General features: G+C 55.4%; 8 protein-coding genes across 8 annotated transcripts; 5 read left to right on the top strand and 3 right to left on the bottom strand.

Annotated features, from left to right (window-relative positions):
- Positions 1-264: 264 nt before the first annotated feature.
- On the bottom strand, positions 265-2,267 carry PG997_010569 (uncharacterized protein; the record flags this gene model as incomplete). Its single annotated transcript, XM_066814884.1, has 2 exons — positions 265-540; positions 606-2,267. 2 exons carry the CDS (start codon positions 2,265-2,267, stop codon positions 265-267), a joined length of 1,938 nt encoding a protein of 645 aa, XP_066664174.1.
- Positions 2,268-4,616: 2,349 nt separating this feature from the next.
- PG997_010568 (uncharacterized protein) lies at positions 4,617-5,003 on the top strand (the record flags this gene model as incomplete). Its single annotated transcript, XM_066814883.1, has 1 exon — positions 4,617-5,003. One exon carries the CDS (start codon positions 4,617-4,619, stop codon positions 5,001-5,003), a length of 387 nt encoding a protein of 128 aa, XP_066664173.1.
- Positions 5,004-6,765: 1,762 nt separating this feature from the next.
- On the bottom strand, positions 6,766-7,658 carry PG997_010567 (D-tagatose 3-epimerase; the record flags this gene model as incomplete). Its single annotated transcript, XM_066814882.1, has 2 exons — positions 6,766-6,933; positions 6,963-7,658. 2 exons carry the CDS (start codon positions 7,656-7,658, stop codon positions 6,766-6,768), a joined length of 864 nt encoding a protein of 287 aa, XP_066664172.1.
- Positions 7,659-9,073: 1,415 nt separating this feature from the next.
- PG997_010566 (uncharacterized protein) lies at positions 9,074-10,672 on the top strand (the record flags this gene model as incomplete). The annotated part of the gene is made up of 3 exons (XM_066814881.1): positions 9,074-9,510; positions 9,576-10,567; positions 10,617-10,672. The coding sequence occupies 3 exons, from the start codon at positions 9,074-9,076 to the stop codon at positions 10,670-10,672; spliced, it is 1,485 nt and encodes a 494-aa protein (XP_066664171.1).
- Positions 10,673-12,827: 2,155 nt separating this feature from the next.
- On the top strand, positions 12,828-14,941 carry PG997_010565 (uncharacterized protein; the record flags this gene model as incomplete). Its single annotated transcript, XM_066814880.1, has 2 exons — positions 12,828-14,303; positions 14,360-14,941. 2 exons carry the CDS (start codon positions 12,828-12,830, stop codon positions 14,939-14,941), a joined length of 2,058 nt encoding a protein of 685 aa, XP_066664170.1.
- A 962-nt stretch (positions 14,942-15,903) lies between these two features.
- PG997_010564 (uncharacterized protein) lies at positions 15,904-17,203 on the top strand (the record flags this gene model as incomplete). The annotated part of the gene is made up of 5 exons (XM_066814879.1): positions 15,904-16,332; positions 16,388-16,524; positions 16,644-16,859; positions 16,913-17,091; positions 17,157-17,203. Coding segments are annotated over 5 exons (1,008 nt in total), but the record flags the coding sequence as incomplete, so codon positions are not given.
- Positions 17,204-17,686: 483 nt separating this feature from the next.
- On the bottom strand, positions 17,687-18,502 carry PG997_010563 (uncharacterized protein; the record flags this gene model as incomplete). Its single annotated transcript, XM_066814878.1, has 3 exons — positions 17,687-18,005; positions 18,103-18,388; positions 18,454-18,502. The coding sequence occupies 3 exons, from the start codon at positions 18,500-18,502 to the stop codon at positions 17,687-17,689; spliced, it is 654 nt and encodes a 217-aa protein (XP_066664168.1).
- Positions 18,503-20,833: 2,331 nt separating this feature from the next.
- Positions 20,834-21,415, top strand: PG997_010562 (uncharacterized protein; the record flags this gene model as incomplete). The annotated part of the gene is made up of 3 exons (XM_066814877.1): positions 20,834-21,076; positions 21,115-21,325; positions 21,375-21,415. The coding sequence occupies 3 exons, from the start codon at positions 20,834-20,836 to the stop codon at positions 21,413-21,415; spliced, it is 495 nt and encodes a 164-aa protein (XP_066664167.1).
- Between the last annotated feature and the right edge of the window lie 962 nt (positions 21,416-22,377).

The raw sequence follows: 22,377 nt of genomic DNA, 5'->3' as shown, positions 1-22,377 counted from the left end.
GGTATGGTATGGTTGGTTGTGTGGCTGTATATTTAGAAAATCTTTGGGTATATACATACAGCTATAAAAAAGACAAGCTTAATGTGTTGGTTGGTTGGTGGTGTGGTCATTCAAACGTAAGTTATAGGTAAAATGCTAGGAGAAGATTGGCAGGATCCGCTGGAGGAAGATGATTGGAAAAAGACGCCGCTTTTAAAATATCCTCAAATCTCTTAGTTCTCGCTGGCATCCGAGAAGATCTCGTCGGCATCGGTCTCGGACTCGTCATCCGACTCCGGGCAGGGGCACCTCGGTGGCAGCGAGCTCAGATGCCATGTCCTGCGCAACGGGCTCGGCGACGACAACAACCTCGGCTGGTTGCTCGACGGCCTCAGCAGCGGCAACCTCAACCTCGGGCTCCTCGGCGGCGGCCTTCTCCTCCTCCGCAACCTCGGGGGCAGCAGCGACTTCGGGCTGAGCCTCGGCCTCAACCTCGGCCGGGACCTCGGGGGTAACCTCCTCGGTCTGGGCGGGCTCAGCGGTCTCGCTGGCCTTCTCGGCCTCCTCAACAGCGGGCGCATCAACCTGCTCAGCCTCGACCGCGGGGTGGGCTCAGCGGCTGCGACCTCCTCAGCCTTGTTGGCCTCCTCCTGGGCAGCCGCGACGGGCTCCTCCTCCTTCTTCTCCTCGGGCTTCGCGTCAGCAGCGGGGGCGGCAGCATCCTCCGACTTGGCAGCAGCAGCGGCAACGCCGGCCGCCGCCATAGCCTGGGCCGCCTTCTTTCCTCCCTCAACCGACACGAACGAGGCCGTGATGCGGCGCTTCCGGGGAACGGGGGCGGTCTTGTCCTCGTCGTCCTTCTCGGCCAGGTTGGCCACGAGGCCCTCCATTTTCTCGCGGAAGGACTCGTCGTAGTAGCTCATGACGCCCGAGTTGCGGTGGCTGGAGCGGGTGGTGTCAATCGACGTGCGCGGCGTGGCGGTGGCGTTGTCCTTGTCCCAGGTGGTCGTCGACTTGAGGCCGACCGAGGACATGCGGCTGGTGGTCGAGTTGGACCGGCTCAGCGGGGGCAGGCGGGGGACGCTGCTAGGCGCCGCCGCCGAGTTGCTCTTGTTCTCGAACATGGCCAGCTTGTTGGACACGCTGCCGGCCTGCTTCTTGAGCACGCCGACGTCCTTGCGCAGGTCGTTCGACTTCTTCTCCTCGAGCTCGCGGATCCAGGCCAGCCGGTTGCCGGCCAGGCCCTTTGGCGACACTTTGCGGACCGGCGCGGAAGTTTGCGGAGTGCCCAGGGCGTTGGAGGGCGGCGGCGCCATGGGCGCCGAGGTGATGGACTTCTGCCATGCCTGGATCCTGTCCACGGGGTTGGCCGAGGCACTCCGGGGCGTCTGGATGGGCCGCGTCGCGCTGGTGTCTATCCGGCCGCTCGTAGATAGGGCCACCGAGGCAAACATGGAGTGGCGGTTGTCGGGCGTGAACTTGGACGCATTGGACCAAGCCGACGGAGGGGGCACCGCATTGCTCTGGCTGGACTGCAGCGAGCGCCGCTTCTGGGCGATGCTGGACTGTGTGGGGGTGGCACTGTCGGCCAAGTCGGCGACGGGCTCCTGGGGAATGATGTCCTTGGGCTCAATTGGCCGGCCGCGCTCGAGGATGGAGTATGTGGCGGCGTGTGTGGCTGGTGGTTGCCGCTCGGGCGTTGTTGTTGTTGTTGCGGTTTGTGTTGTTGTGGTGGTGGGCGCGGGCGATGTGGGGACGGGCTTACGCGCAATAGTCTGGGCGTCCGCCGAGGTTGTGTCGTTTGTGCTGCCCAGGAACAGGTGCGTGTGACGACGGCGGTCCTGCAGGCCCGAGTCGAATTCGGCCTTGGAAGCAAACAGGTCGGCAATGGGGGTAGAGGAGGCGGGCGGCGGTTTCGGGAGCGGCTTCTTCTTGAGCTGCTCCGGATCGGGCTTCTTGGGTGGCGGCTCCTGCTCCAGCCAGCCCTCGGCCAGGCGGATGCTCTCGAGCTTGGATATGTCGACCTCGAGGGGCTTGAACTCGATGGTGCTCTCGGTGGAGGGGGACTTCTGCTGGCTCCTGTTGCGGCCGAGCCGGAAGACGGAGGGCGCCCGGTCAACGTCGCCGATCTGGGCCACGGGCTGGGAGGGCGAGACCTTGCGGTTCTTTGTGATGGTCCCATGCCTCATAAAGCCCGACAGTTTCTGCGCAAAGGGCCGCCATGATGGTTCGGTTGCTGTTGCCGTCGCCGTCGCCGTTGCCGATGCTGATTCGTGCTTACCTGCCATTGGATGGATGGGCGGACTGACTGGCAGACAGGCGACGAGGTGGATGGTTGTTGTATGGCGTTAGATCGTTACTCAGAGCATTAAAAGGGCGGATATGGTGAGAAGCAGCCAAGTCGCATCCTAGGCGAACAATGGACGGGCGGGACAGGCAGGAGAGTTGGTATGAAGAGAAGGATAATATGATTGGTGGACGAAAGCGAAAGGGAGGATAATGGATTACAATGGCGATATTTGGTTTGATAGATAGCTGACACACACACACACACGGACGATAACAAAAGAGAGAGGAAGAGAGAGAGAGGGAGAGAGAAGAGAGAGAAGAGACAAGAAAGTGGGTGGAATGGAATGTTTGGCAATCAATCGATTCACGAGAGAGCAACCACCATCAACCCAGCAGAAAGGATGCGATGGATAGGATGGACACCGGAATTGATAGTAGCAGGATAAGGGTTCCCCCGTGAGATGAGATGGGAGATCACGTGGCGGCAGATCAGTCCGTAAGCGTAGTAATCGTTGATGTAATTACTTGCAGCTTGGTCTGAATGGGTGCGAGTGAATCTGTTCGCTTTCCGTTGCGTTCGTTTTTCACTCTCGCAGGTATTGCTATCAGCGCGGGCATGAAACTGGCCCCTGGGTTTCATATTAAAAATACCACGACCAACCCAAACTTGTACAGACAGAGACGGCGCCCCTTAACTAACCCCTCCTCGGCATGACCCCCCAGGGCCCCTCCAGCAGGACCAGTACCCTCCAAGGGCCAAGGGCCAGGAAGAGCCAAGGGCCCCCCTAAAACCAACTTCCCAAAAGCGAGCCATAGCTCCTGGTGCCTGGCAGCTCGAGGCACTGGCACTGGGCATTGCAGTCCCGCCCAGCCCACAAGTGGCATGGCTTCCAGTCTCCCAGTCGCTCTCTCGCTGACATCTCCACCATCCACATCATTGCTCAATCCGTCCATCCCAATCCCATTCCGACGCACCCAGCACGCGAGACACATGACTCTCTGCAATTGCTGTTTTGGAATTGTGTTGGACCTGCGTGCTGGCCGGTGGCTCAGGCCGCTTCAAAACAATCAACCCCCAGGTCGCATGGCCGGGCATTGGCTGACGCAAAGTTTCGCCAGTGGCTGTCCATCGTCGCAAGTAACGGTAGTAACGGGCTTAGGATTCCCGCTTTGATTGTTGTTGTTGTTTTGTTTTGACTTTTTATCTCTTGTCCAATGATCCAATCCATCCACTCCGGTCGGAGCAAGTACATAAACACTATCCGCTATGTACTAGCACACTGTGGAAATTGGCTCTCTCTCTGGAGTGCAGAATGCAGGCAGCCAATGTGGCCTGTCGCAGAGCCAAGGACGAATGTCCAGATCGAGTCATTCGTTCGTTCGTGCCGGCATCACGAAATGAGGTCCTGCAGGCTGCCTGGGCTACCGCGTGGTGCTAGCTTTTTCGTAGCTGCGTCGTCGTCGGCCTTTATGATTTCCGCGGCACACGCACAGTGGGTTTCGACGACCCCTCCTTTTCCTGCAGGGGCATTACAGCAGACACTAGGACTGTTCCTAACTTCCTAGGCTTCCTAGGCAGGACGTCAGGGCCAAGCAGAGGGCCAAGCAGGCTAGGGGCCACCCTAGGGCCTTCTGGAAAATTGTATTGAATAAAGCATCCCGGTTGCTTTACCCGCCAAATCCGCATCTCGATCCAGTTCAGCCCTTGGAGGACCCCCCATCACGAGCCCTCGTCAAGCCGGTCGGCATGCCCGACCACTCCTCACTCAGTGACCCTCAAATAAACATCACCCTCACAGCTGCCTGCAATAAGTATGTGCTTGACTCACTACCGACCCTGTCGCGGAATGTGTAACCTACTACTGCGCAATGCCAAATGCAAAATACCCAAGAGGCCTGACCAGCCAACCCCCGGCATGCCAAGGTCGAGCCACGCATGAAAGAGTATGCGCGACTGGCATTGGCAGACAGCTCAGCCAAACCGGCTTTTTGGTACCAGTCCATCAAATGCCAACGTCAAGTCAAATGTCAATATTTACTTTCGTTACAGTGCCCCCCTCGGGACAAAGAAGAAAAACCACCGTGTACCGTGTGTGTGTGTCCGTGTCCGCAAATATTGGACCAATCGCAATGGAGCGGTGTTTAGTGAGGGAGCTGAGGGCCCGGGCGCGGGTGGAATATTGGTTTATTGACCCCAGACCCTGCCGCTCGCTGGGTCAATGATAGGCCGCTGCCCATCCACTCAGGATGGCATGCAGGCCTTGGTGCGTGGCCCGTTCCTCACCACTGGCGCTGGACCGCTGCTCGTACTAGACGGGTTCCATATTCGGTAATATCGAAACCAAACAATGGATCTCCAGATCACATACTCGCCTTGTCACACAAAGGAGGACGGCTCGGAGCGAAATGCCTGGAAGCAATTCGTTGAGGGATCCTGTTCCGAAGCGAAGGGCACACAAAAAAGCTGGCAGATCCGAACCCAAGACTTGGTCAGAATGCCCCCGTCATGGCGCCAGAACTTATGGGCTCTCTTATGGGCTCTCCTTACTTATGGGGCCCGAACACGACCACTCCCTCACTCCCTCCCCTTTGAGAACTGGAGGGGCTCTTCGGCAACGCTGGGGCCGGCCACGCTGCCGGTGTCTCCGACGACCACGATGGCAGCATGGCTGTCCGTCCAGTCGTCGTACGAGTACGATGACTCAGAACCGAAGACGATCGCTGCATGTAGTTGAAGGGGTCCAGTAGCCCGAGGCGCTGTGTGCGCGGAAGACCTCGACCGATGTTCGACGAACTCCTGGCCTCGCATTCCGTCCGCTTGAGGGGAAACTCCAGCCTGCGGCAGGGGCGGCGCGTGGCACAGATAACTCGTGATTCCCCAACGCAGGATCTCCATGCAGGTTGCTCAGCCCCCGGTGCGGTGTGCGACCGAGGAGCAGTCCGGGCCCCGAGCTACTAATGCATGACCGTAATGCACGCGTGGTGGCGATACGATTTGCAGAACGGCGGTGACTTGGATTCGTAGAGCGTCTTCTAGTGCCGCAGGATGGCGTCGATCTGCGTGGCCTCCGCGTTCGCAGCGGGATCCGTCTCGGGTGTCCAGATCGTCTCGTTTCCCCCGCAACAAAACGGTCGGTGTAGGAGGCTGGTCAAGGCGTGATGCATGACATACAATGGGCCGACAGTCAGCTTTTTTGCTATATTTATACTCCGTAACACCGAAACAATCTTCCGTTGGCAAGAACGACTAACATCCGAGGATAGCGTATGGAGTAGAGCCACCCGACTTCCATCAGGCTGGTTCGTCCTCTAGCGTAGCGCAGTTGCTCACCGACAGATTAGGCAGCATGGAGTCTCCCCATTGCATTAGCTCAGCCGCCAGATCTGCAGATATCGGCATACCTGGGTCAAACCCGTGGCGCCGGCTCCGTTCCCATACCTTAACTCCGGTCACAGGCAGCAGAGGTCGCGGTCTGCGATGATACCAACCTTGCACAGATCTCCAAGCGCCGACACGATATGGGCGGGGCACCAGATTGCAGGATGGCGAGGCTATATCCGAATGTTGAACGGCTCGAGATTCTTCATGCTTGTCCAAGAACACGATGAGCACATCGTCGTCGGCATAACCTAGCCACGCTGGTCGGCTTTGGTAGATGGCTTGGATCTTGTCCAGGACTATCGTGCTGTCAGTCGTGACTTGAGTCGGCTGCGTCTCTCCTTGATGACCAAGTACTTACCAAATGCCGACCAAGATAGTCTCCGCTTCACTTCGAGAGAGAGTCCTGATTCCGCGGAGCCCAGGCCCTTGTCCAGACTGAGATGAGCAACATGTTGATCCAGCAGACCGATGGCAGTGTTGCGTCGTGTTTGGGATCCCCGCCGTCAAAGTTGAGCTCTTTTGATCGTAAGTTGGTTGGCTCCAGCTGACATAAGATCGACTCAGCTCTCGATATGTACTTATTAAGGGTCTTGATGATCCTTGCGTTGTTCGGCAGATCCGGCAGGTAACCGGAGCCTCTGTGTCTCATACTTTGCCACGTGTGTCGAGCTTCCTCCTCAGGCTTGTTCATGTCTTATGTGGTACCGCATGAAACCTGCTGGCTGGGTGACGAGTTCTCCCTATCCGTGGCATTGGGCACAACTGCTGCTTATGGTGTATGCCTGCCACTCTGGTGATGGACTCGGTGTCCACCACGGCGACTATCCCGTGCCGTTTCCTAGTCCCGCCCTGATTCTTCTGTGGTATTTTGAAGTTCGGCATTTGGACAGCTAGTGACCGAGATCACGCGCAACGTTGGTCCTCTTCCGCAGTTGGGATCCTGGAAGATCAATTTTATCAACTCATTCTTGGCTTATTCTCAGTTCTTTGGTCTAATAGTAGCAAATACCCTTATATATTCCTAAGCCGATAAGCTAGAAGCGAAAAAGTCTTTCGTACCAGCTGGCGTAGTTGGTAAGGAGTGCCATCCCTGACTCAGCCCAGTTGTGACTGATCTAGATGAACTGCTTCATCGTCTCTGCCGACGTCTTCAAGAGCTGGGTGTAGTACTCGTCCGAAAGCACCGCAGACCCGTGATCAACGATAAACTGCAGCTGCCCCGCCGGCACATCCTCACGGGCCTCCCCGGTCCCCAACTGCGCCGCCCCGAACCGGCCGAGGGGCTGCGGTCGATGGGCGGCATGCACTCCACCGCCAGCCCGCCGTCGTAGCCCGACTCAGCCAGCGTCTGCATGATGCGGGGCCAGTCGAACGAGCCCTCGCCCGCGGCCAGCCGGTTGTTGTCAGCGACGTGGAAGTCGACGATGCGTCCGCCGCACGCCCGCATCACCGCCAGCATGTCCCGCTCCTCGAGCGCCAGGTGGAACGGATCAAACACGATACCGCAGCCGAACCCGACCTCGTCCGCCAGCGCGAGGGCCTGGTCGGCACGGTTCGAAAAGTGCGTCTCGAACCGGTTAAGGGGCTCGATGCCGACGCGGATCTTCTGCTCCTGCGCGAACGCCACCACCTCCCGTAATGACTCCACTACCCATTTCCACTCCTCCTCGGCCGACGCCGTCGCCACCGTCTTGCCCACCCGCCCCGGAACAATGGTCGTGATCTCCCCGCCCAGCGCCGCCGACAGGGTCACGACGTCCTTCATGTACTGAACCGTGGCGCGGCGCTCCTCCGCGTCGGCCGACGTCAGGTCGCGGGTACCGTACTGGATCGTGACGGTGCCCCAGCACCGGATGTTGTACTTCTTCAGCAGTTCGCGCGTCCCTTCGGCGGGGTACCAGGCGGGCTCGCCGGCCAGCTCGATGCTGGTGTAGCCCAGTTTGCTGAGGCGCTGGAGGCTGTGCTCGAGCGGCTCGGGGCGCATCCAGGTATGGGCGGACAGATGCATCTTGGCGGCGTTGTGGTGTGGAAAGAAACCGAGGTTTTGGGACTCTTCAAAATGAATTGATTATGGGGAAATCATAGAAAGGGCGCAGTCTAGAACATGGCGGATTTAATACTGCAGTTGACGTCGCACAGAAAGCCGAGATATTTCCATCAGGAAGGTTGCGTCTGACTGAGACGCGCTGGGGAATGGTCCGATTCCGATTTTTTAGCCATTGATATCCTATCCATGATGTATGTATCCCTCCATTGCCCTATGTAAGCCGTTTCTTCTTACATTCATTTCTTCAAGTGGCGCCATGTCAACGTCTCAATCATCGTGATGACTCAGCGGAAACTCGTCTTTTTTACGGCCTTAGGTCTCCATCTTGATTCTCGATTAGTAATGAGAGAGATCGACATCACAGATGCTCGTGCAAAGCGTTCGCGCATCTATCGGCTCATATTATTCATTCAAGTAGTAGCTAAGTGCATTGCTCGTCGGGACGCCGCCAAGCAGCACAGGCTCAAGCGGATCCTGTATGTAGATCAAGATGTTACTGTCCACATTCGATACACTAAGATGTTAAGGGGCAGCTGACTGATGCCTCGGTTGGATTCAATACTTTTGAGCTGATAGCCAAACAGAAACTAGAACACAGACTTTGGCAAACCTCTCGAAGATACTAGCCAAGGCTTTGGATGAGTATCGGATAAGGGGTCGAATCTTCAGAGTAACAACTACCGACAGCTGTGAAGCAGCTGCTCACTAATTTTCCAGTAGAAGAAACCAGATACAAGGATACAAAAGAAAAGCAGCGTCGTTTTGCGACTTGGAAAATCCCTGGCTGTCTTACATTGGGTGACCAGTAAACATGTGAACCCCTCAAGGCCGGGATACCCTCCTAGGCTGATCGCCCCGTACTGGTTTGTACCTCCATGGCTTGCATGGTCGGCACCTTCGGAGCATTATGTTCTTCCACAATAACAAGCGGGGGAGAGGCAGGAAGGCTTGACCGAGAATATTCCCCGCACTCAACGCAAAGTAGAAATACCCCCATGCAGAATCAGGCAAGTAGTGTATTGTGATTGGACTGGTCGCATATCTGCCAGCGGCAGGCTCTGCAAGGCCACTCGCAGGGTTGATTTTAGACAAGAGATGTCTGGTATTGATGGATCTCGATCTACCCGCATGGCAGATGGTGATTAGCTAGATTCTGCAAGGACAGGATGCGAGGCTTGTGGTGAGGATTATGTCCACGGCCGTGACCACAGCTTCGCAATGATGCATTGTTCCTTCAACCAGGTCTAGAGATTGTGAATCGACACTGCCACTAACTGAGAGACCCATTGCTTTACCGCTTGCATTGGTACTGGCATAAGCCCCCATCCAATTTCAAACAACCTAGCCTACTCGAAGACAGGCCTCGCTGCTCCACGATGGATCCTCTAACGATCACGACATCGATCATCACACTGGTAGACGCAACCGCGAAGGTCTACCAGTTCCTGCAATCTGTACGATATGCCGACACTCACTATGCCACTCTCAGAAATGAACTCAGCACCCTTACCGGGCTCCTTCGCTCAATCAGCGGAATCTTCCAGGATTGCCGCCGCCACCACTTCGCCTTGGCCGCGATAGACAAAACGGTGTGGGATCAAAGTCGAATCGCAATCACAGACTGCCAGCAAACAATCGATGATCTTGGGGCATTGGTCGCGCGTATAGGAGGCGTGGCTCGAAGCAACTCCATCTTCCGGAAGGCGAAAATGACAACGCAGATGCACATGCACTCAGGGGAAGCCATTGCGTTTCGCGACAAGATTCACGTGTCGACGGTGTCGTTGCAGACCCTGTTGCAGATCATCACCGTGTAAGGCCCTTGATCGACAACTGACCGTGGTTGGGGTTATTGGTTTACTTGCTGATTCTGCCAAGGTCACTGTCCCTCCGAAGCAACGCTTCGCATGATACGACCCTTCGCGAGCTAACACGGCTGAAACAAGATCTCGAGATTTCGGGCAGAACCGCGCGCGACTTCGAATCGTATTCTATCAACAGATCAGACAGACATCTATCCAGGAACCTTGAAGGCCTTGTCAGAGCAGCGCGGGACTTTCATAGCAATGCGAGCAACACAGCCAGCACAATACTTGGTGATGCTACTTCCCATGGCAGCGTCGACTTTCACAGGGACCAAGCCTACACAGACTTAACCTCGGTACCTAGGACCACGTCCGCAAAACGACGTCATATTAAAGCATTCCTCAACCGGCAATCACCCCCAAGTCGCTCGAGCTCCTATATGGGAAGCGCAATACCTTCAAATGCTCAAAAACTGGCAAGCTCCGACCTAGAGCTTTACGCGGACATCGTCGGCGTCAAGGTTGATGTTGATGTCGACAACGTGCTTTCTGAAGGATTAAAGAAAACGGCCCAGAAGGCTATCCGAAATGGCAATTTTCAGAAGGCCGAGGATATTCTAAAACAGGCACTTTCAAGGTACAAGATGGATGGCCCAGAAGACGCCCATCACAGCCGGCTACGCACCCAGCTTGCTCTTTGCAGCATACTGGAGGGAAAAAGGACCGGGGACCTCGAAGATTCCATTATCGACCTAGCTGACTATAGAGGAACAGCCCGAATCGTGGCTGATCAGCTTCTCTATGCGTTAGCTCTCAGCTACATGCATACGCTTGATTTTGACAAGGCCGAGCGCGTGTGCAGCCTCATTGACTCCAATTCGACCAAGAGCAGTGGCCATAAATGCCCCGGGAAACTTGAGGTTTTTCAGCTGTTCTTCGTCTCCTATCGCTTATCCGGCAAAGATCTCCTGGCAGACGCCATCGTGGAGCAGCTCCCCGAACTTTATTTTCCAGGAATTCTTCCAAGTGTCATTGATTTCATGTCAGAATGCCCGGAGCTCCTGAGTGAGCTCTTTGATACGTCCGATGATTCGCATACCTCTTTTCTTGCCAGCCGACTCAGGGATCACTATGCGATATTACCACCCTCTCGTCTGGAGTTACGGGTAGCTCCTATGTCCGCTCCCAAACATATCGGAGTCTTGAAGAAAGACATGGATAATCAGTCCACTTCTCGTCGCTCCCGAGCGATAGGGATAAGAAGGATGAAAGTCCTTCGCTTACTGGGATTGACGAAGCCTGTCGCTGAGATGGATGACCACGAGCGTGACGAAAATGAGACGCGGATTCTGAAATGGATACGTGGTGTATCCACCAGGTCGGCCAGCACGACTGAAGTTGATGTAAATTCTTTGTTCCAGGTCTCCCCACGGTCACGGCAAGCACAGCCCCAACGGAGGTTCAGCTTCGAAGGAATGCCGGAAACACCAAAATCGCCTTCATGGCCCGGTGCTCGCTCACTGCATACTTTAACAGTGGGTAAACAGCACGTCTGGCCCGGTCAAGAGTTGAGACCCTATCGTAATTGTTACGTCCCGCAGACAATTTCTCGCCCAGGACGCTGGAGTAACGCATCCGAGGTCAGCGGTAGCGCCGACGGTGCCCACGGATGCTCTGAACTCAATGCGATAGAGACGTCGGGAAGAAGACGTTCCAGTGGGACGTTACGGATCACGGGCGGTAGGTGGCGGCAAAGCGGCGCGGCCAGGACACTCGCCCCCTCGAAGCCGTCAACGAAGCAACTGAGCTGCACGGCTATTATGGACCACAGGCCAAGTACGTTGGCCAAACGGCTGCGATGTTGACTTCCAGCGGAGGGTGCACCAAACAGTCAAGTGAGGCCACGCGGCCCCCGGGGCTACATAATCCTTCAGCGCCAGAATCATCAAGGGCGGGACCTATGAGTCTCGAGTTCCTTCCTCCGGTTCAAGTTCCTGGCAAACCCCTGTGTGAATTGATGGATACTTCGCCAGCTGTTGAATTGAAAGACACTGGCCTAGCTCAGGCTGAAGCGCTCTCGGCCACATTCAACGCCTCACGCATCAAATGTTCTCCAACGGGAGGAACAGGATCTAGCGGCTGCATATCATCAACTCCAAAGCCTACTGATACGATACAAGGTCCCGGAAGACCTGATTTCGGTCCCTCGGAACATTGCAATGATGGATGCATAGTCGGCATCGAAGATCTACGTCGAGGACCATGTGACACCACATCCAAAACAAGGGATCCCCACCGCCGTGAAAGCGCTTCGGGGAGAAACCCTTGCTAGAGCACGTGTCAAGAGAAAACGGGATGCTTCTCCTGATGACGATTCTGAAGATGTTGAATCGTCAGATACCGAAATTACTGAAGTCATGTCCGAAGTCTCGGCCTTGCCAAGGCCTGGTCCACATCGATGCGGTTTGGTATACGAATACTATAGCCCCGCCGCAGCAGCTGGACCATTCACCCAGCGAGACAATGCCGAGCCAGATGATGGGCCACGGTTTAGATTCTCGCTTTCAAAACTTATATTCAGGCCCCCTGGTCCGGTGCAAATAGACGGCCCAAGTCACATATCTGCCCCTGTCGAGCTGGGCTCTGCTAAGGTTAGGCACCACAAAACACAATCCAAGAAGCAGAAATTACAGTTTTTGCAGAGAGAAAGCGCCGATGAGGTGATTATTTCGGAGGAAGCTCATGCTTTTCAATGACGAGACGGAGTTTTGGCTGTTGTCCGTTTGAGGCCAACCTAATGGTCAGTGCATCTTCAGGATTAATCAAATCAGTAGGAAACACGTAGCTCAGATACTTGTAATGCGCTTTATTCCCTGAATATACGAAAACAAACGAGCAAGTAGAAGTGGTCTGTTAACAGTCAATCACGTTGGGAGCCAAGTGCGCGATCCGAGCCCAGGAAAAGGGGTCCGGCTCGCTGATTAGATTAGCGGGACCGTCCCCTGTAATTGCTTATCTCTCCAGGTGGATGTGAAATGCGGGGAACGCTTGGAAAGGGCATTCCTCAACGCCAAGGGCACACTTCCATCAATGACGGCGAAGATGACACAGCTCGCTTACGATGTGTCGGGTAATGCGTCCTTGGGGTGCATGCTGTCGGGTTGAGTCGTACCGATGACTGAGCATCGCACAGTATCGCATCCGAGGCGGACTTCGATGTGGATGTCAACCTACGAAATGAAAGGGGCCTGATTCTCCCATTCTGAGTACCTGTGCCTCGCGAATTCGCAAATTACGGCCGTCTTGACCAGCATCGCTGCGCAACATGCTCCACAAGCCGAGGCTCATTCTCGGTCTTGGGCTCGCCTCAATTGCGGGCGCAACAGCCCCAGAGCCGGCCGACTTGGTGTTTCGAAATGGCAGCATCTACACCCTCGACGCCGCCTCCAGCGCCGCGGCAGCATTGGCCGTCAAAGGGGGCTACATCTCCACGATTGGCCAAGATGCAGATATCGAGTTGTCCATTGGTGTCGATACCAAGGTCATTGACCTCCAAGGGCGTATGGTTATGCCGGGCCTCATCGACTCCCACATGCACGTTCTTCAGGGCGGTTTGGGCCTGCTCAAGTGTGACATGAACTACCAGCCAGTTGATATCAACCAGCTCCTTACACACATCCAGGGCTGTATTGACGGCGATGGCAAGAAAGCGGACGACGATTGGGTCGAGGTCGTGAATCTGGACTACCCCAGTCTGGTTACAAAGAGCGGGGGTGTGAGCAAACGCGAATTGGACAAGCTTCAGACTGAGCGCCCGATTGTTATTCGGTCTAGCGACTACCATACTGTCCTGCTGAACTCCAGAGCCCTGGAACTCTCCAACATCACAGCAGCTACTCCCGATCCTCCCGGCGGAAAGATTGAGCGTCTTCCGGGAGGCCAAGACCCATCTGGCGTCTTACAGGACGCCGCTCGCGGACTGGTCAATCTCCCTCCGCCTACAGAAGCCGTAAGGCTGGAAGCCTGTCGGGCAGCTCTTCGTCTGTTGCGCCAAGCCGGCATCACCACGTTCCAAGAGGCGGCGGCGGGCCCCGACGCCTTCACGCTGTTCGGCCAACTTCGGGCGAGCGGCGAGCTCACTGCCCGCGCGTACTTTGACTACTCAATCGAGCCTTCCGCGTCAGTGGATGGTGTAGAAGGACTCGTGGCAAACACTGTCGCTGCAATCAAATCCATGAATGACAACTCAACCATCGAACCGAAACCGACGATGAAATGGCAGGCCATCAAAGGGTTTCTAGATGGCGTCATTACGTATCCAGCTAGGACAGCTGCCGTGGTTGACCCGTACTGGAACCCCGTGAACGGCTCTCAGACTGACGGCGGCGAGTGGGCGCCTGACCCGAGCACCATGAACGAGCCCTACTGGAGCCAGGAGATTCTGAACGCCACCCTCGAGGGCCTCTTCCTCGCCGGCATAGACGCACAACTCCACGTCGACGGCGATCTCGCGGTGCGCTACGGGCTCAATGCGGCACAGGCCTTCATGGAGAAGCATCCCGACCGCAAGGGGGACTTCAGGCTCGGGTTGGCGCACGAAGAGCTCTTGCACCAGGACGACTGGGCCAGGTTCGCCGAGCTGGGCATTGATCCCATCATGAGTTTCCAGTGGGCACAGCTGAGCTCCTTCTACATCCCTTCCACGTTTGCGACGCTCGGGGACTACCGACGGGGGAACCTGCAAGCCCACAGGAGGATCGAAGAGGCTGGAAGACCTATTGTTTATGGCAGTGACTGGCCGGTAAGACCCAGTGTTGCCATCAGGCTAGCTGCAGGTATGCTTACAAGACAACCCAGATTGATCCGCTCGACGAGTTCCTAGCCCTCAAGGTCGCCGTAACCCGGTCGGGAGATCCGACGAACCCAAACTCTCCCGCCTCTTTCGGCGCTCCTTACGACGGCATCTTCCCCGGTGATCCCATCTCCCGAGAGTCGGCACTGCGCGCCATCACCATCAACGGTGCGCGGTTCCTCCGCGCCGACGCGTCCATCGGTTCGCTCGAAGTCGGCAAACTGGCCGATCTTGTCGTGCTTGAGAAGAACTACTTTGAAGTCCCCGAAGAGGAGATTGGGCGGCAGCGAGTGCTGCTGACCCTGGTGGGGGCGAGATCGTGTTCGCGACCGACGATGCGCAGTCGGAGCTCGGAGTCACGCCGACGTTTCCGAATCTTAGCCAGCAGGCTGACGGCAGCCAACTCAACAAGAGGGCGATTGGTGGCTTCGATCGGAGGGGTCTATCCAAGGAGGGAGTGTCTGCTGTCTCTAGACTTCGGAGACGCGGCCAATGCGTCCACAAACACCATGACTAGCTTTGAAGGCAGCACTTTGGATGAGTTGGGATCGCTGGCTCATCTGTTGGCCTTCAAGATACTAGCGTAGAATGTGAGAACGCCAGCGTAGAAGCAATTGCCGAGGACTACGTCCAAACCCCGTAGTTACACTGACACCTGGCTTTTGTCTCTCCCTAGAATTGCCTTATTTATATCGTAAGCCGGATTACAAATTCTTATCTAGCGTTAGTGTGCAGTCATGAAGAGCTAGATGATGAACATTAATATCTCGAGAGTCTTGGCTATCGTATAGTACATCTGGCCAGACAGTGCGATTTTGTAGCCCCTATTCGCCCGTATGGACTTCATATAGACACCGAATGGCATGATATTGCGCATCGGGCCTTCTAGAAGCCATAGACTGAACATCCAATGGTTTCTTCATTTCTACCTGCCTTATACGTCCCTTAGTGAATGCCACATCATGGGGTATGCACGTGTCAAGCTAGGTTGGTACCATTCCGAGTTCCGCTTCAGGGTTTCTGTGTGGGCGCCACCAACCAGGGACCACGTGCCGACAGCGACATGCCTGGCGCCGATCTTGCCCATACAAGAGTCATGGGCGGCAAAAGCAATATATGTCCTTGTGACCGAAAGCATCCAATGTTGCATTGCGGTTGCCAAGATTAGGTGACAGAAGCATGTTTTTTATTTCTGGTACGGAGGTTAAATCGCCGGGTAAACCATAGCTGGTCGAGAGGACCACCGGGCTTGGCTCGCTCGCCCATCACTCTCTGGTGATCGGCAGTTCATTAGTACGGCAACTATTGGTCGACTCCCGTATCGGGGGATTGTCTACATGACAGCCCGATATTAGGTAGGCTCGATGCTGATGTCCAGCAGAATCGGCAATTGGGAAGCGATTTGCTCGAAGAACTGATAATAGACTCAAGGTTCCGGTCTGCGTTCATGGAATCGAGCTCTCATCTGATCTCAAGGTTGAATCTGGCATAGAAAGAGATCTGAAGCAAAAATCTACTCTCACCACCCTAGTAAACAAGCTCACGCAGAACGCTCGCATTAGCCATGCATCTCCTCCCCACCCTCGCCGCCGTCGCGGCCCTGACGTCCAACGCCGCGGCGCAGTTCAACATGCTGCGCTTTGCGTGCTCGCAGCTCGTGGTAGAGCGGACGGATCCCCTGGTCAACCCGGGGATGCTGTACTCGCCGCACCTGCACCAGATTGTGGGCGGCAACTCGTTCAACATCTCGATGCCGCCCGAGACGCACGACCAGGCCGCGCTCTCGACCTGCACCTCGTGCAGCTTCGCCGAGGACTTTAGTAACTACTGGACCGCCGTCATGTTCTTCCGCCACCGCAACGGTTCGGTCATCCGAGTGCCCCAGGTCGGCAACGGCGGCCCCCAGGGCCAGCTCGTCAACAAGGGCGGGCTGGATGTGTACTACATCCCCAGCGGCAAGGTCACGGCCTTCAAGAAGGTGGGTTGATTTAATCTTGGTTCTTAGAAGTCGATCTTGCTGACATGCCAAACAGGGCTTCCGTATGCTGGCGGGCTCGGCCACCAACACGGATAACAGCAAGGTCAACAAGGGAAACATCTGCCACCGCTGCTGGCAGTCCACCAACGACAACCAGTTCACCGGCGGCGCTCCTGCACGGGCGCCGACACGGTCGACATCCCCTACGGCAACCAATGCAAGATGGTCCGCCAGACCATCATTTTCCCCACGTGAGTTCCCTGCAAGTGACAATAGGTGTGAAGCGGAGACTAACGAATGCCAATCATCAGATGCTGGGACGGCAAGAACCTCGACAGCCCCGACCACCAGAGCCACGTGGCCTACAGTGGCGCCGGTGCATCGGGCGGCGGTCGCTGCCCCGCGACCCATCCGGTCAAGCTCCCGCAGATCATGTACGAGCTGATGTGGAACACGTCGACCTTCATGGACCAGAGCATGTGGCCGAACGACGGCAAGAACCCTTTCGTCTACAGCACAAACCTCGGGTAAGTTCAAGTGGGATCCTGAACGTAGGTAGAAACTGACGCGGCAATAACAGAGGATCGGCCGCGCACGGAGACTATCTCTTCGGCTGGAAGGACGACACCCTCCAAAAGGCCATGGACAACAACTGCAACCTCGACCGCGACTGCCCGCGGGCCGGCATCCACAAGCAGCAGCCCGCGGTCTACAACGCTTGCACCAAAGAACAGCAAGCTCCCGAGCCAGTTGATGGATGTAAGCCATAACGTCATCCTCATGCTACCCCATGACCATACAAACTGACTTTTGTATAATCACAGATCTCAAATCTATTCCTATGGGAGAAATGGCCGCCGAGCGGGCATGAGCCTCGAATGAAGCGAGAAACTCAATACGCCGGTGTCGGTAGGTACTGTTTCACAGCGACGAATAAGTGATTCAAGATTTGGTTGCTGGACATTGCCATGCCATCGTTGCCGCGCCGAAAACATGTTGGCGGATGGAAAGCTCTAATGGCGGAGGATTTGTCTTGTCACTCACTAGAAGTAGTATTGGCCTTTCAATCAATGCAGGATTTAGACTTGATTTTGTATGTCTCATTGCCTGTACAGTAGAAGAAACTGTCGACTCGAATATGGGAATGTGATCGGAAAGTTACTTCGACAAAAAATAAACAGTCAAGGCATAAGGATGTGTAGAAACTTCCATGATATCTGTATTGATGATTCCATTGCTATTTTACAGGATGCGAAATAGGAAAAAAAACGTATTGTGTATGTATACGACCGCTCAAGTCCCCCTTTTCTCCTTCTTTTCCCATGACAGCCACTCACACCTCCCGACCCCCATCTCATGCATTTCTCTGCACCAGCTCGGCAAAGTTGGCGTTGGAAGCGGACCCGAAGTCGACGGTCCAGGAGGCGGTGACGTCGTGCACTTGGATGGCCGAGCCACTCGACGACGGGTTGCTGGGCTTGGTGCGCGAGTAGGCGAACGCGACGCGATTCTCGCCCGTCGGGTTGAGCGTCACGTTGCGGCTGCCCTGGCCCGTGAAGGAGGTGCAGCCCGTACACTTGGCCGTGTACTGCCAGTACGTGCTGTTGACGTGGGTGCCCTTCTTGAGGAGGGTGTAGGTGGCGCCGCTATAGAGGGAGGGGGCTTGGTGGGCGCTGTTTGATACGGATCAGGTGTCAGTCCAGCGACGCGACAAAACCATACAAGAAGCCAAGCGGAAGACGACAGAGGAGAGACGACCAAAGAACTTACGTGGCATAGCGCGACGACACGGTGGCCGAGTTACCGTTCTGCCAGGCCACCGTCAGGGGGCTGTAGGTCATGTAGCCGCCCCAGGCGAGCCCGGTCCAGCCCACGTCCACGGGCGCGGCGACCTGGACGACGGCGTCGTACGGCGTGCCCTGCGCCACATTGCTGGGCGTCGCGATGCGGTACGTGATGTACTTGCCAATCACGTACTGCGCGTTGAACTGGGCAAAGGTGAAGCCGGTCTCGGGATCTTTGTAGGCGACCGAGTCGGCAGCATGGGCTGGCGATACTGTGAGGGGTTGTGTCAATGTGAGCACCTAAGAAGAAGAAGAGGAGTGTAGGGCGGGGTCTTACCTAGGGCCAGCAGCGTCGCGGCGCATAGGGCGCCTATGTTGAATTGCATTTTGGACTCGTTGGCGATGTCAATCGAGAAGGACGGTGAATTGCGAAGGTGCGACTTTGAGACGAACGCGCCGGTTAAACCCGTCTCGTACGAATTGAAGGTCGAAGACACCAGGTACTGTCAAGAAAGCTTTAGTAAGGATTGTGCATCTCGACTGACTCTTTCCCCGGTCCAAGGTTTGGCTGCGAGGTGCCCGGCGCAGTTACATCACGCTTTATCTACTTACTTTCTGCAAATGCAAGGCGTGATCTTGATTGCCGGTGGTGTTCAAGAACGGGCTCAGCTAATTGGCTTGGGCAGGATCTTCTTGGAACGTGGAATAGACGAGTTCTTCATAAACACAAGCCGTACGCTCAATGCGTGCCCAGGGAGCCTTTATTCGCGGCACGGGGCCTCCAACCTGTAGGCGATAAGGGTTGATCTTGTGGCAGCAGACTTCGGATTCGTGGGTTGGGTATTGCCGCTTCAGGAATCCAGGTCGCTTGCATCTGAAGAGCCACTGCGCGCATTTTCTTCTACATTTTCTTCCGACGGACGTGATGGGCAGTGTCCCGCACATCTGCACAGCGTTGCATCGACGTCACGCGGCGGAGGTGCGGCTATTTAGCCGTTGGACGGTTGAGGGATGTGGTAGGAGGGCTAAATGTGACAGGTGTAGCAAGCATATTAATATGTGCTCGCAGAACCAAATTTCGACAGGAGAGCCAAGGCTCAGTCGAAAGGGATGGTCCGGTTGCCAAGCCGCAGCAGCGAGTGTCACTTCAGGGGCAGATGGACAGCCGAAGACGCTAAAAATAGAACATGCAAACCCATCGTGATCGCGATCCACTTACACTCTTGGTTTCTCAACACGACCATTTGAAATACACGTATCCATTCTATAGGACTAAACCCATTGCCAAGCACCGTCCACTCTGGGTAGACAAAACTAGAACTCCGAAAAGGGGCAAACATGGAGTTTGAAGTCAGGAAGGCGTATTGAGACATGTAAAAGATAGGGGCCATCCCAAACGGCATCGAGTGAGTAGCTTCTAATGAAGATGAGCTGTATGACAACCAGAATAGACGCAGGCAGCTGAACTGCAAGCGGTATTAGGGCCTTCACAGATAGCTGTCAAAGTCACCCACTCAGGAACTATGAAACAGGCAATTATCAGTGATGTCCGGCTGGATCTGAACTCGAATACTCGTCACTGGCATGACAGACCTGGGCTAAGCTGTGTCACGGAGTGTTATTTACAGGATAGCCGTGAGTTATGCAACGACCATTGTCCAGGCTTCTCACAATGATGTTGAATGTGCACTTTGTGAGTCAGTTGGGGAATGACAGGAAACGACATCCACAGTAGTCAAAAGAATCGGATATAAAAGCCATCAAGAGTAACCAAGGCAAATGCAATTTGCTCACCTTAACATCCCCATATCTTGACTCAGAATTGAGAAGCTTAACCAATGGAATCCCTTGACATATCCTCGTACTGCTGGCAAGGCTGCCGAGGGCGCCCGCTTGCGCCGCCGCCTGGGTTTGATGGGCCACCATACTTCAGCCAAGGGCTTCTAGACAGCTGTACTTACAACAGTCTGATAATTGAAACAACCGGGCAAATGCCGGATGTCGGCAGCGCGCTTTTGATAACTGCAACCCCAGTCCCGCGTCCGGTCGGATCACGATCCCAACTTAGCCGCGGTTGGTTCGGACCTCGTTGTACGCTACTCCGGGGCTGGCAGATCTAGACAACGATAAAAGAAACATAGAGCAAACCACCACGGACAGAATTCATCGAATACAGGATGACGAAGTGTTTTCCGATTAGGATCAAGTCTAATCAAGTAAACAATGCAGTCAGAAGAGCACTATAAGCATTATCTTCTGATGACTATCGTGTTGCAAAACCTAGGGGTGGTAAGCAGTACAATTTCGAAAGCTATGTAGAAATGAAGCAACCTGGGGGTGCCGAACCACGCAAGAGTCAAAAATCTCGAACTAACCAAGGCATATCTGTACGTTTCATGTCAATCAACTATTATAGATTCATTGGCCACAAGCCCCTCGTCCCAACATTCGATGTAGAAGTGTGCCCCTGTCTCATCACCGAACTGTAAACAAGGCAGCCGCACACGTCAAGACATGACATCAGACCACCCACACTACCACTGAGAGCCCGATCCCGCAGCAAGATTCCCATCTCTGAAACCCGGTGTTTCGAGATACGGCGAGCCACTCAGACCGCCCTCGATCCCCGCAGGCAGCCCCATTCTCAGCAAACAACGCAGCCAGCCTCGAAGTGTATCCAGGTTGGCACCACCACAATGTCGTATGACGGGCATATCATGAAGTTTGGGGATAGCCGTACGCTTGGCAAAGAAAAGAAGACCACGATCCGCGCCGTCAAGAATGTATGGTACCGGCGAGTTTGTGTCCACGTCCGCCATTACAGGCGTTTCTACATCATTTTCTCCGTGATCCTTGTTATCGCAGTCACCACGGCAGCAATTGCTCCCTTGGCGATAATTCGGTATCATGAGCAGAGGCAGAGTCAGCACAAGGGCCAGGGCGGCAGCGCCATTGGGGAGGTTACTGCCGGGGTGACTCCTATTCTCACTGTCATTAGCACATCCCAGTCGACCTCTTCAGTGCCGACCAGCCGCCAAATCTCCTCGACCACCTCCTCGACCTCCTCGACCACCACGGCCAGCACGGCCAGCACGGCCTCTCCGCTCATCCCAGTCACCCCGGTCTCCCCGGTCACCACGACCAGCAAGGCCAGTACGGTCACCACTACCTCAAGCACTACCTCAAGCACTACCTCAAGCACCATCCCAGTAAGTTCTTACTGCAGTTTCTCTTGGCACAGCCCCTGACTCTTGACAGCATACACCAACCCCTTCTTCTTCCGAGACGTGCGCGCCTAGAAGCTTCACCGCCAACGCCAGCTTCGTCGGGGTCTACAACCCGGCGGTTAGCCCGTCGAAGTTCACCATCGTCGCGGCCCGGACCGCGGCCGACTGTTGCCGCCGGTGCTTCGCCGGCCTTGCCGGGCTTACCGGCCTGACACCCATGACTCGCCACTGCAACGGCTGGGGCTACATCAACTCCCTGTGCAGCATCGTCTACGATTACCCCGGGAAGGGGGCAGATGGGGTCTGCCCGAAGGGGTACCCGGATGTTCAAATCACCAGCGGCGATGGAGGGGCGGGGGGACTTTGCTGGGCGAGGGCCTTGTGCGTTGGCTGGTGATTGATATAGAAAAGGGGGAACTTAAATCAGTTGGAATCGTAGTTTGAGAAGTGTTTCGAACAGGATATCGAAATCATGAGAAATTTTGTTCTTGCAGTGCTCTCGTTTTGCGAGGTCCAGAGCTATGACAAGCAACAAGCCAGTCTTTGTTGTAAAGATACTGATTCGACATTTGTCCAGAACCAACCACCTCCAACACACGACAAACCACCCGGAGAAGATGCACCTGAAGGCCAAAGTGTCCCTCGGGTCTGGATCCGGGATGGCCAAATTGTATCTAAATATCCATTAATTGAACCCGGACCATCTGAACAGAACATGGCGCCAAGCACTCACGGGGTCAAGACTCCCCGGAAGCCTGGCAGACTAGATGCTCGAAGGGGCATTCACCAATGCGAAAAGGGGCGGATGTAGAAGCCATAATCATGCAACAGGGCACCGCAGTGCTGTCCTCCACAATTTCCTGATCGGGCAGGTTGACATGGTTGCATTGATCCAAATAGCCTGTGGCATGATGGAACGCTGACATTGAGCAAAACGGACCGTGAAGCACCGTTCATCTCGATGTAACACCACCATGCTGTTTCCCCAGACTTGCCAGAGCCACTGATGGCTTTCCATCCAATGGGCCGGTACC

Source organism: Apiospora hydei, assembly GCF_038363865.1.
Source record: "Apiospora hydei strain CBS 114990 chromosome Unknown utg000008l_segment0_segment0, whole genome shotgun sequence".
In the NCBI taxonomy this organism is placed as follows: Eukaryota; Fungi; Ascomycota; class Sordariomycetes; order Amphisphaeriales; family Apiosporaceae; genus Apiospora; species Apiospora hydei.
The sequence above is the reverse complement of the archived record's forward strand: the minus strand, read 5'-3'. Positions and strand labels throughout refer to the sequence as shown.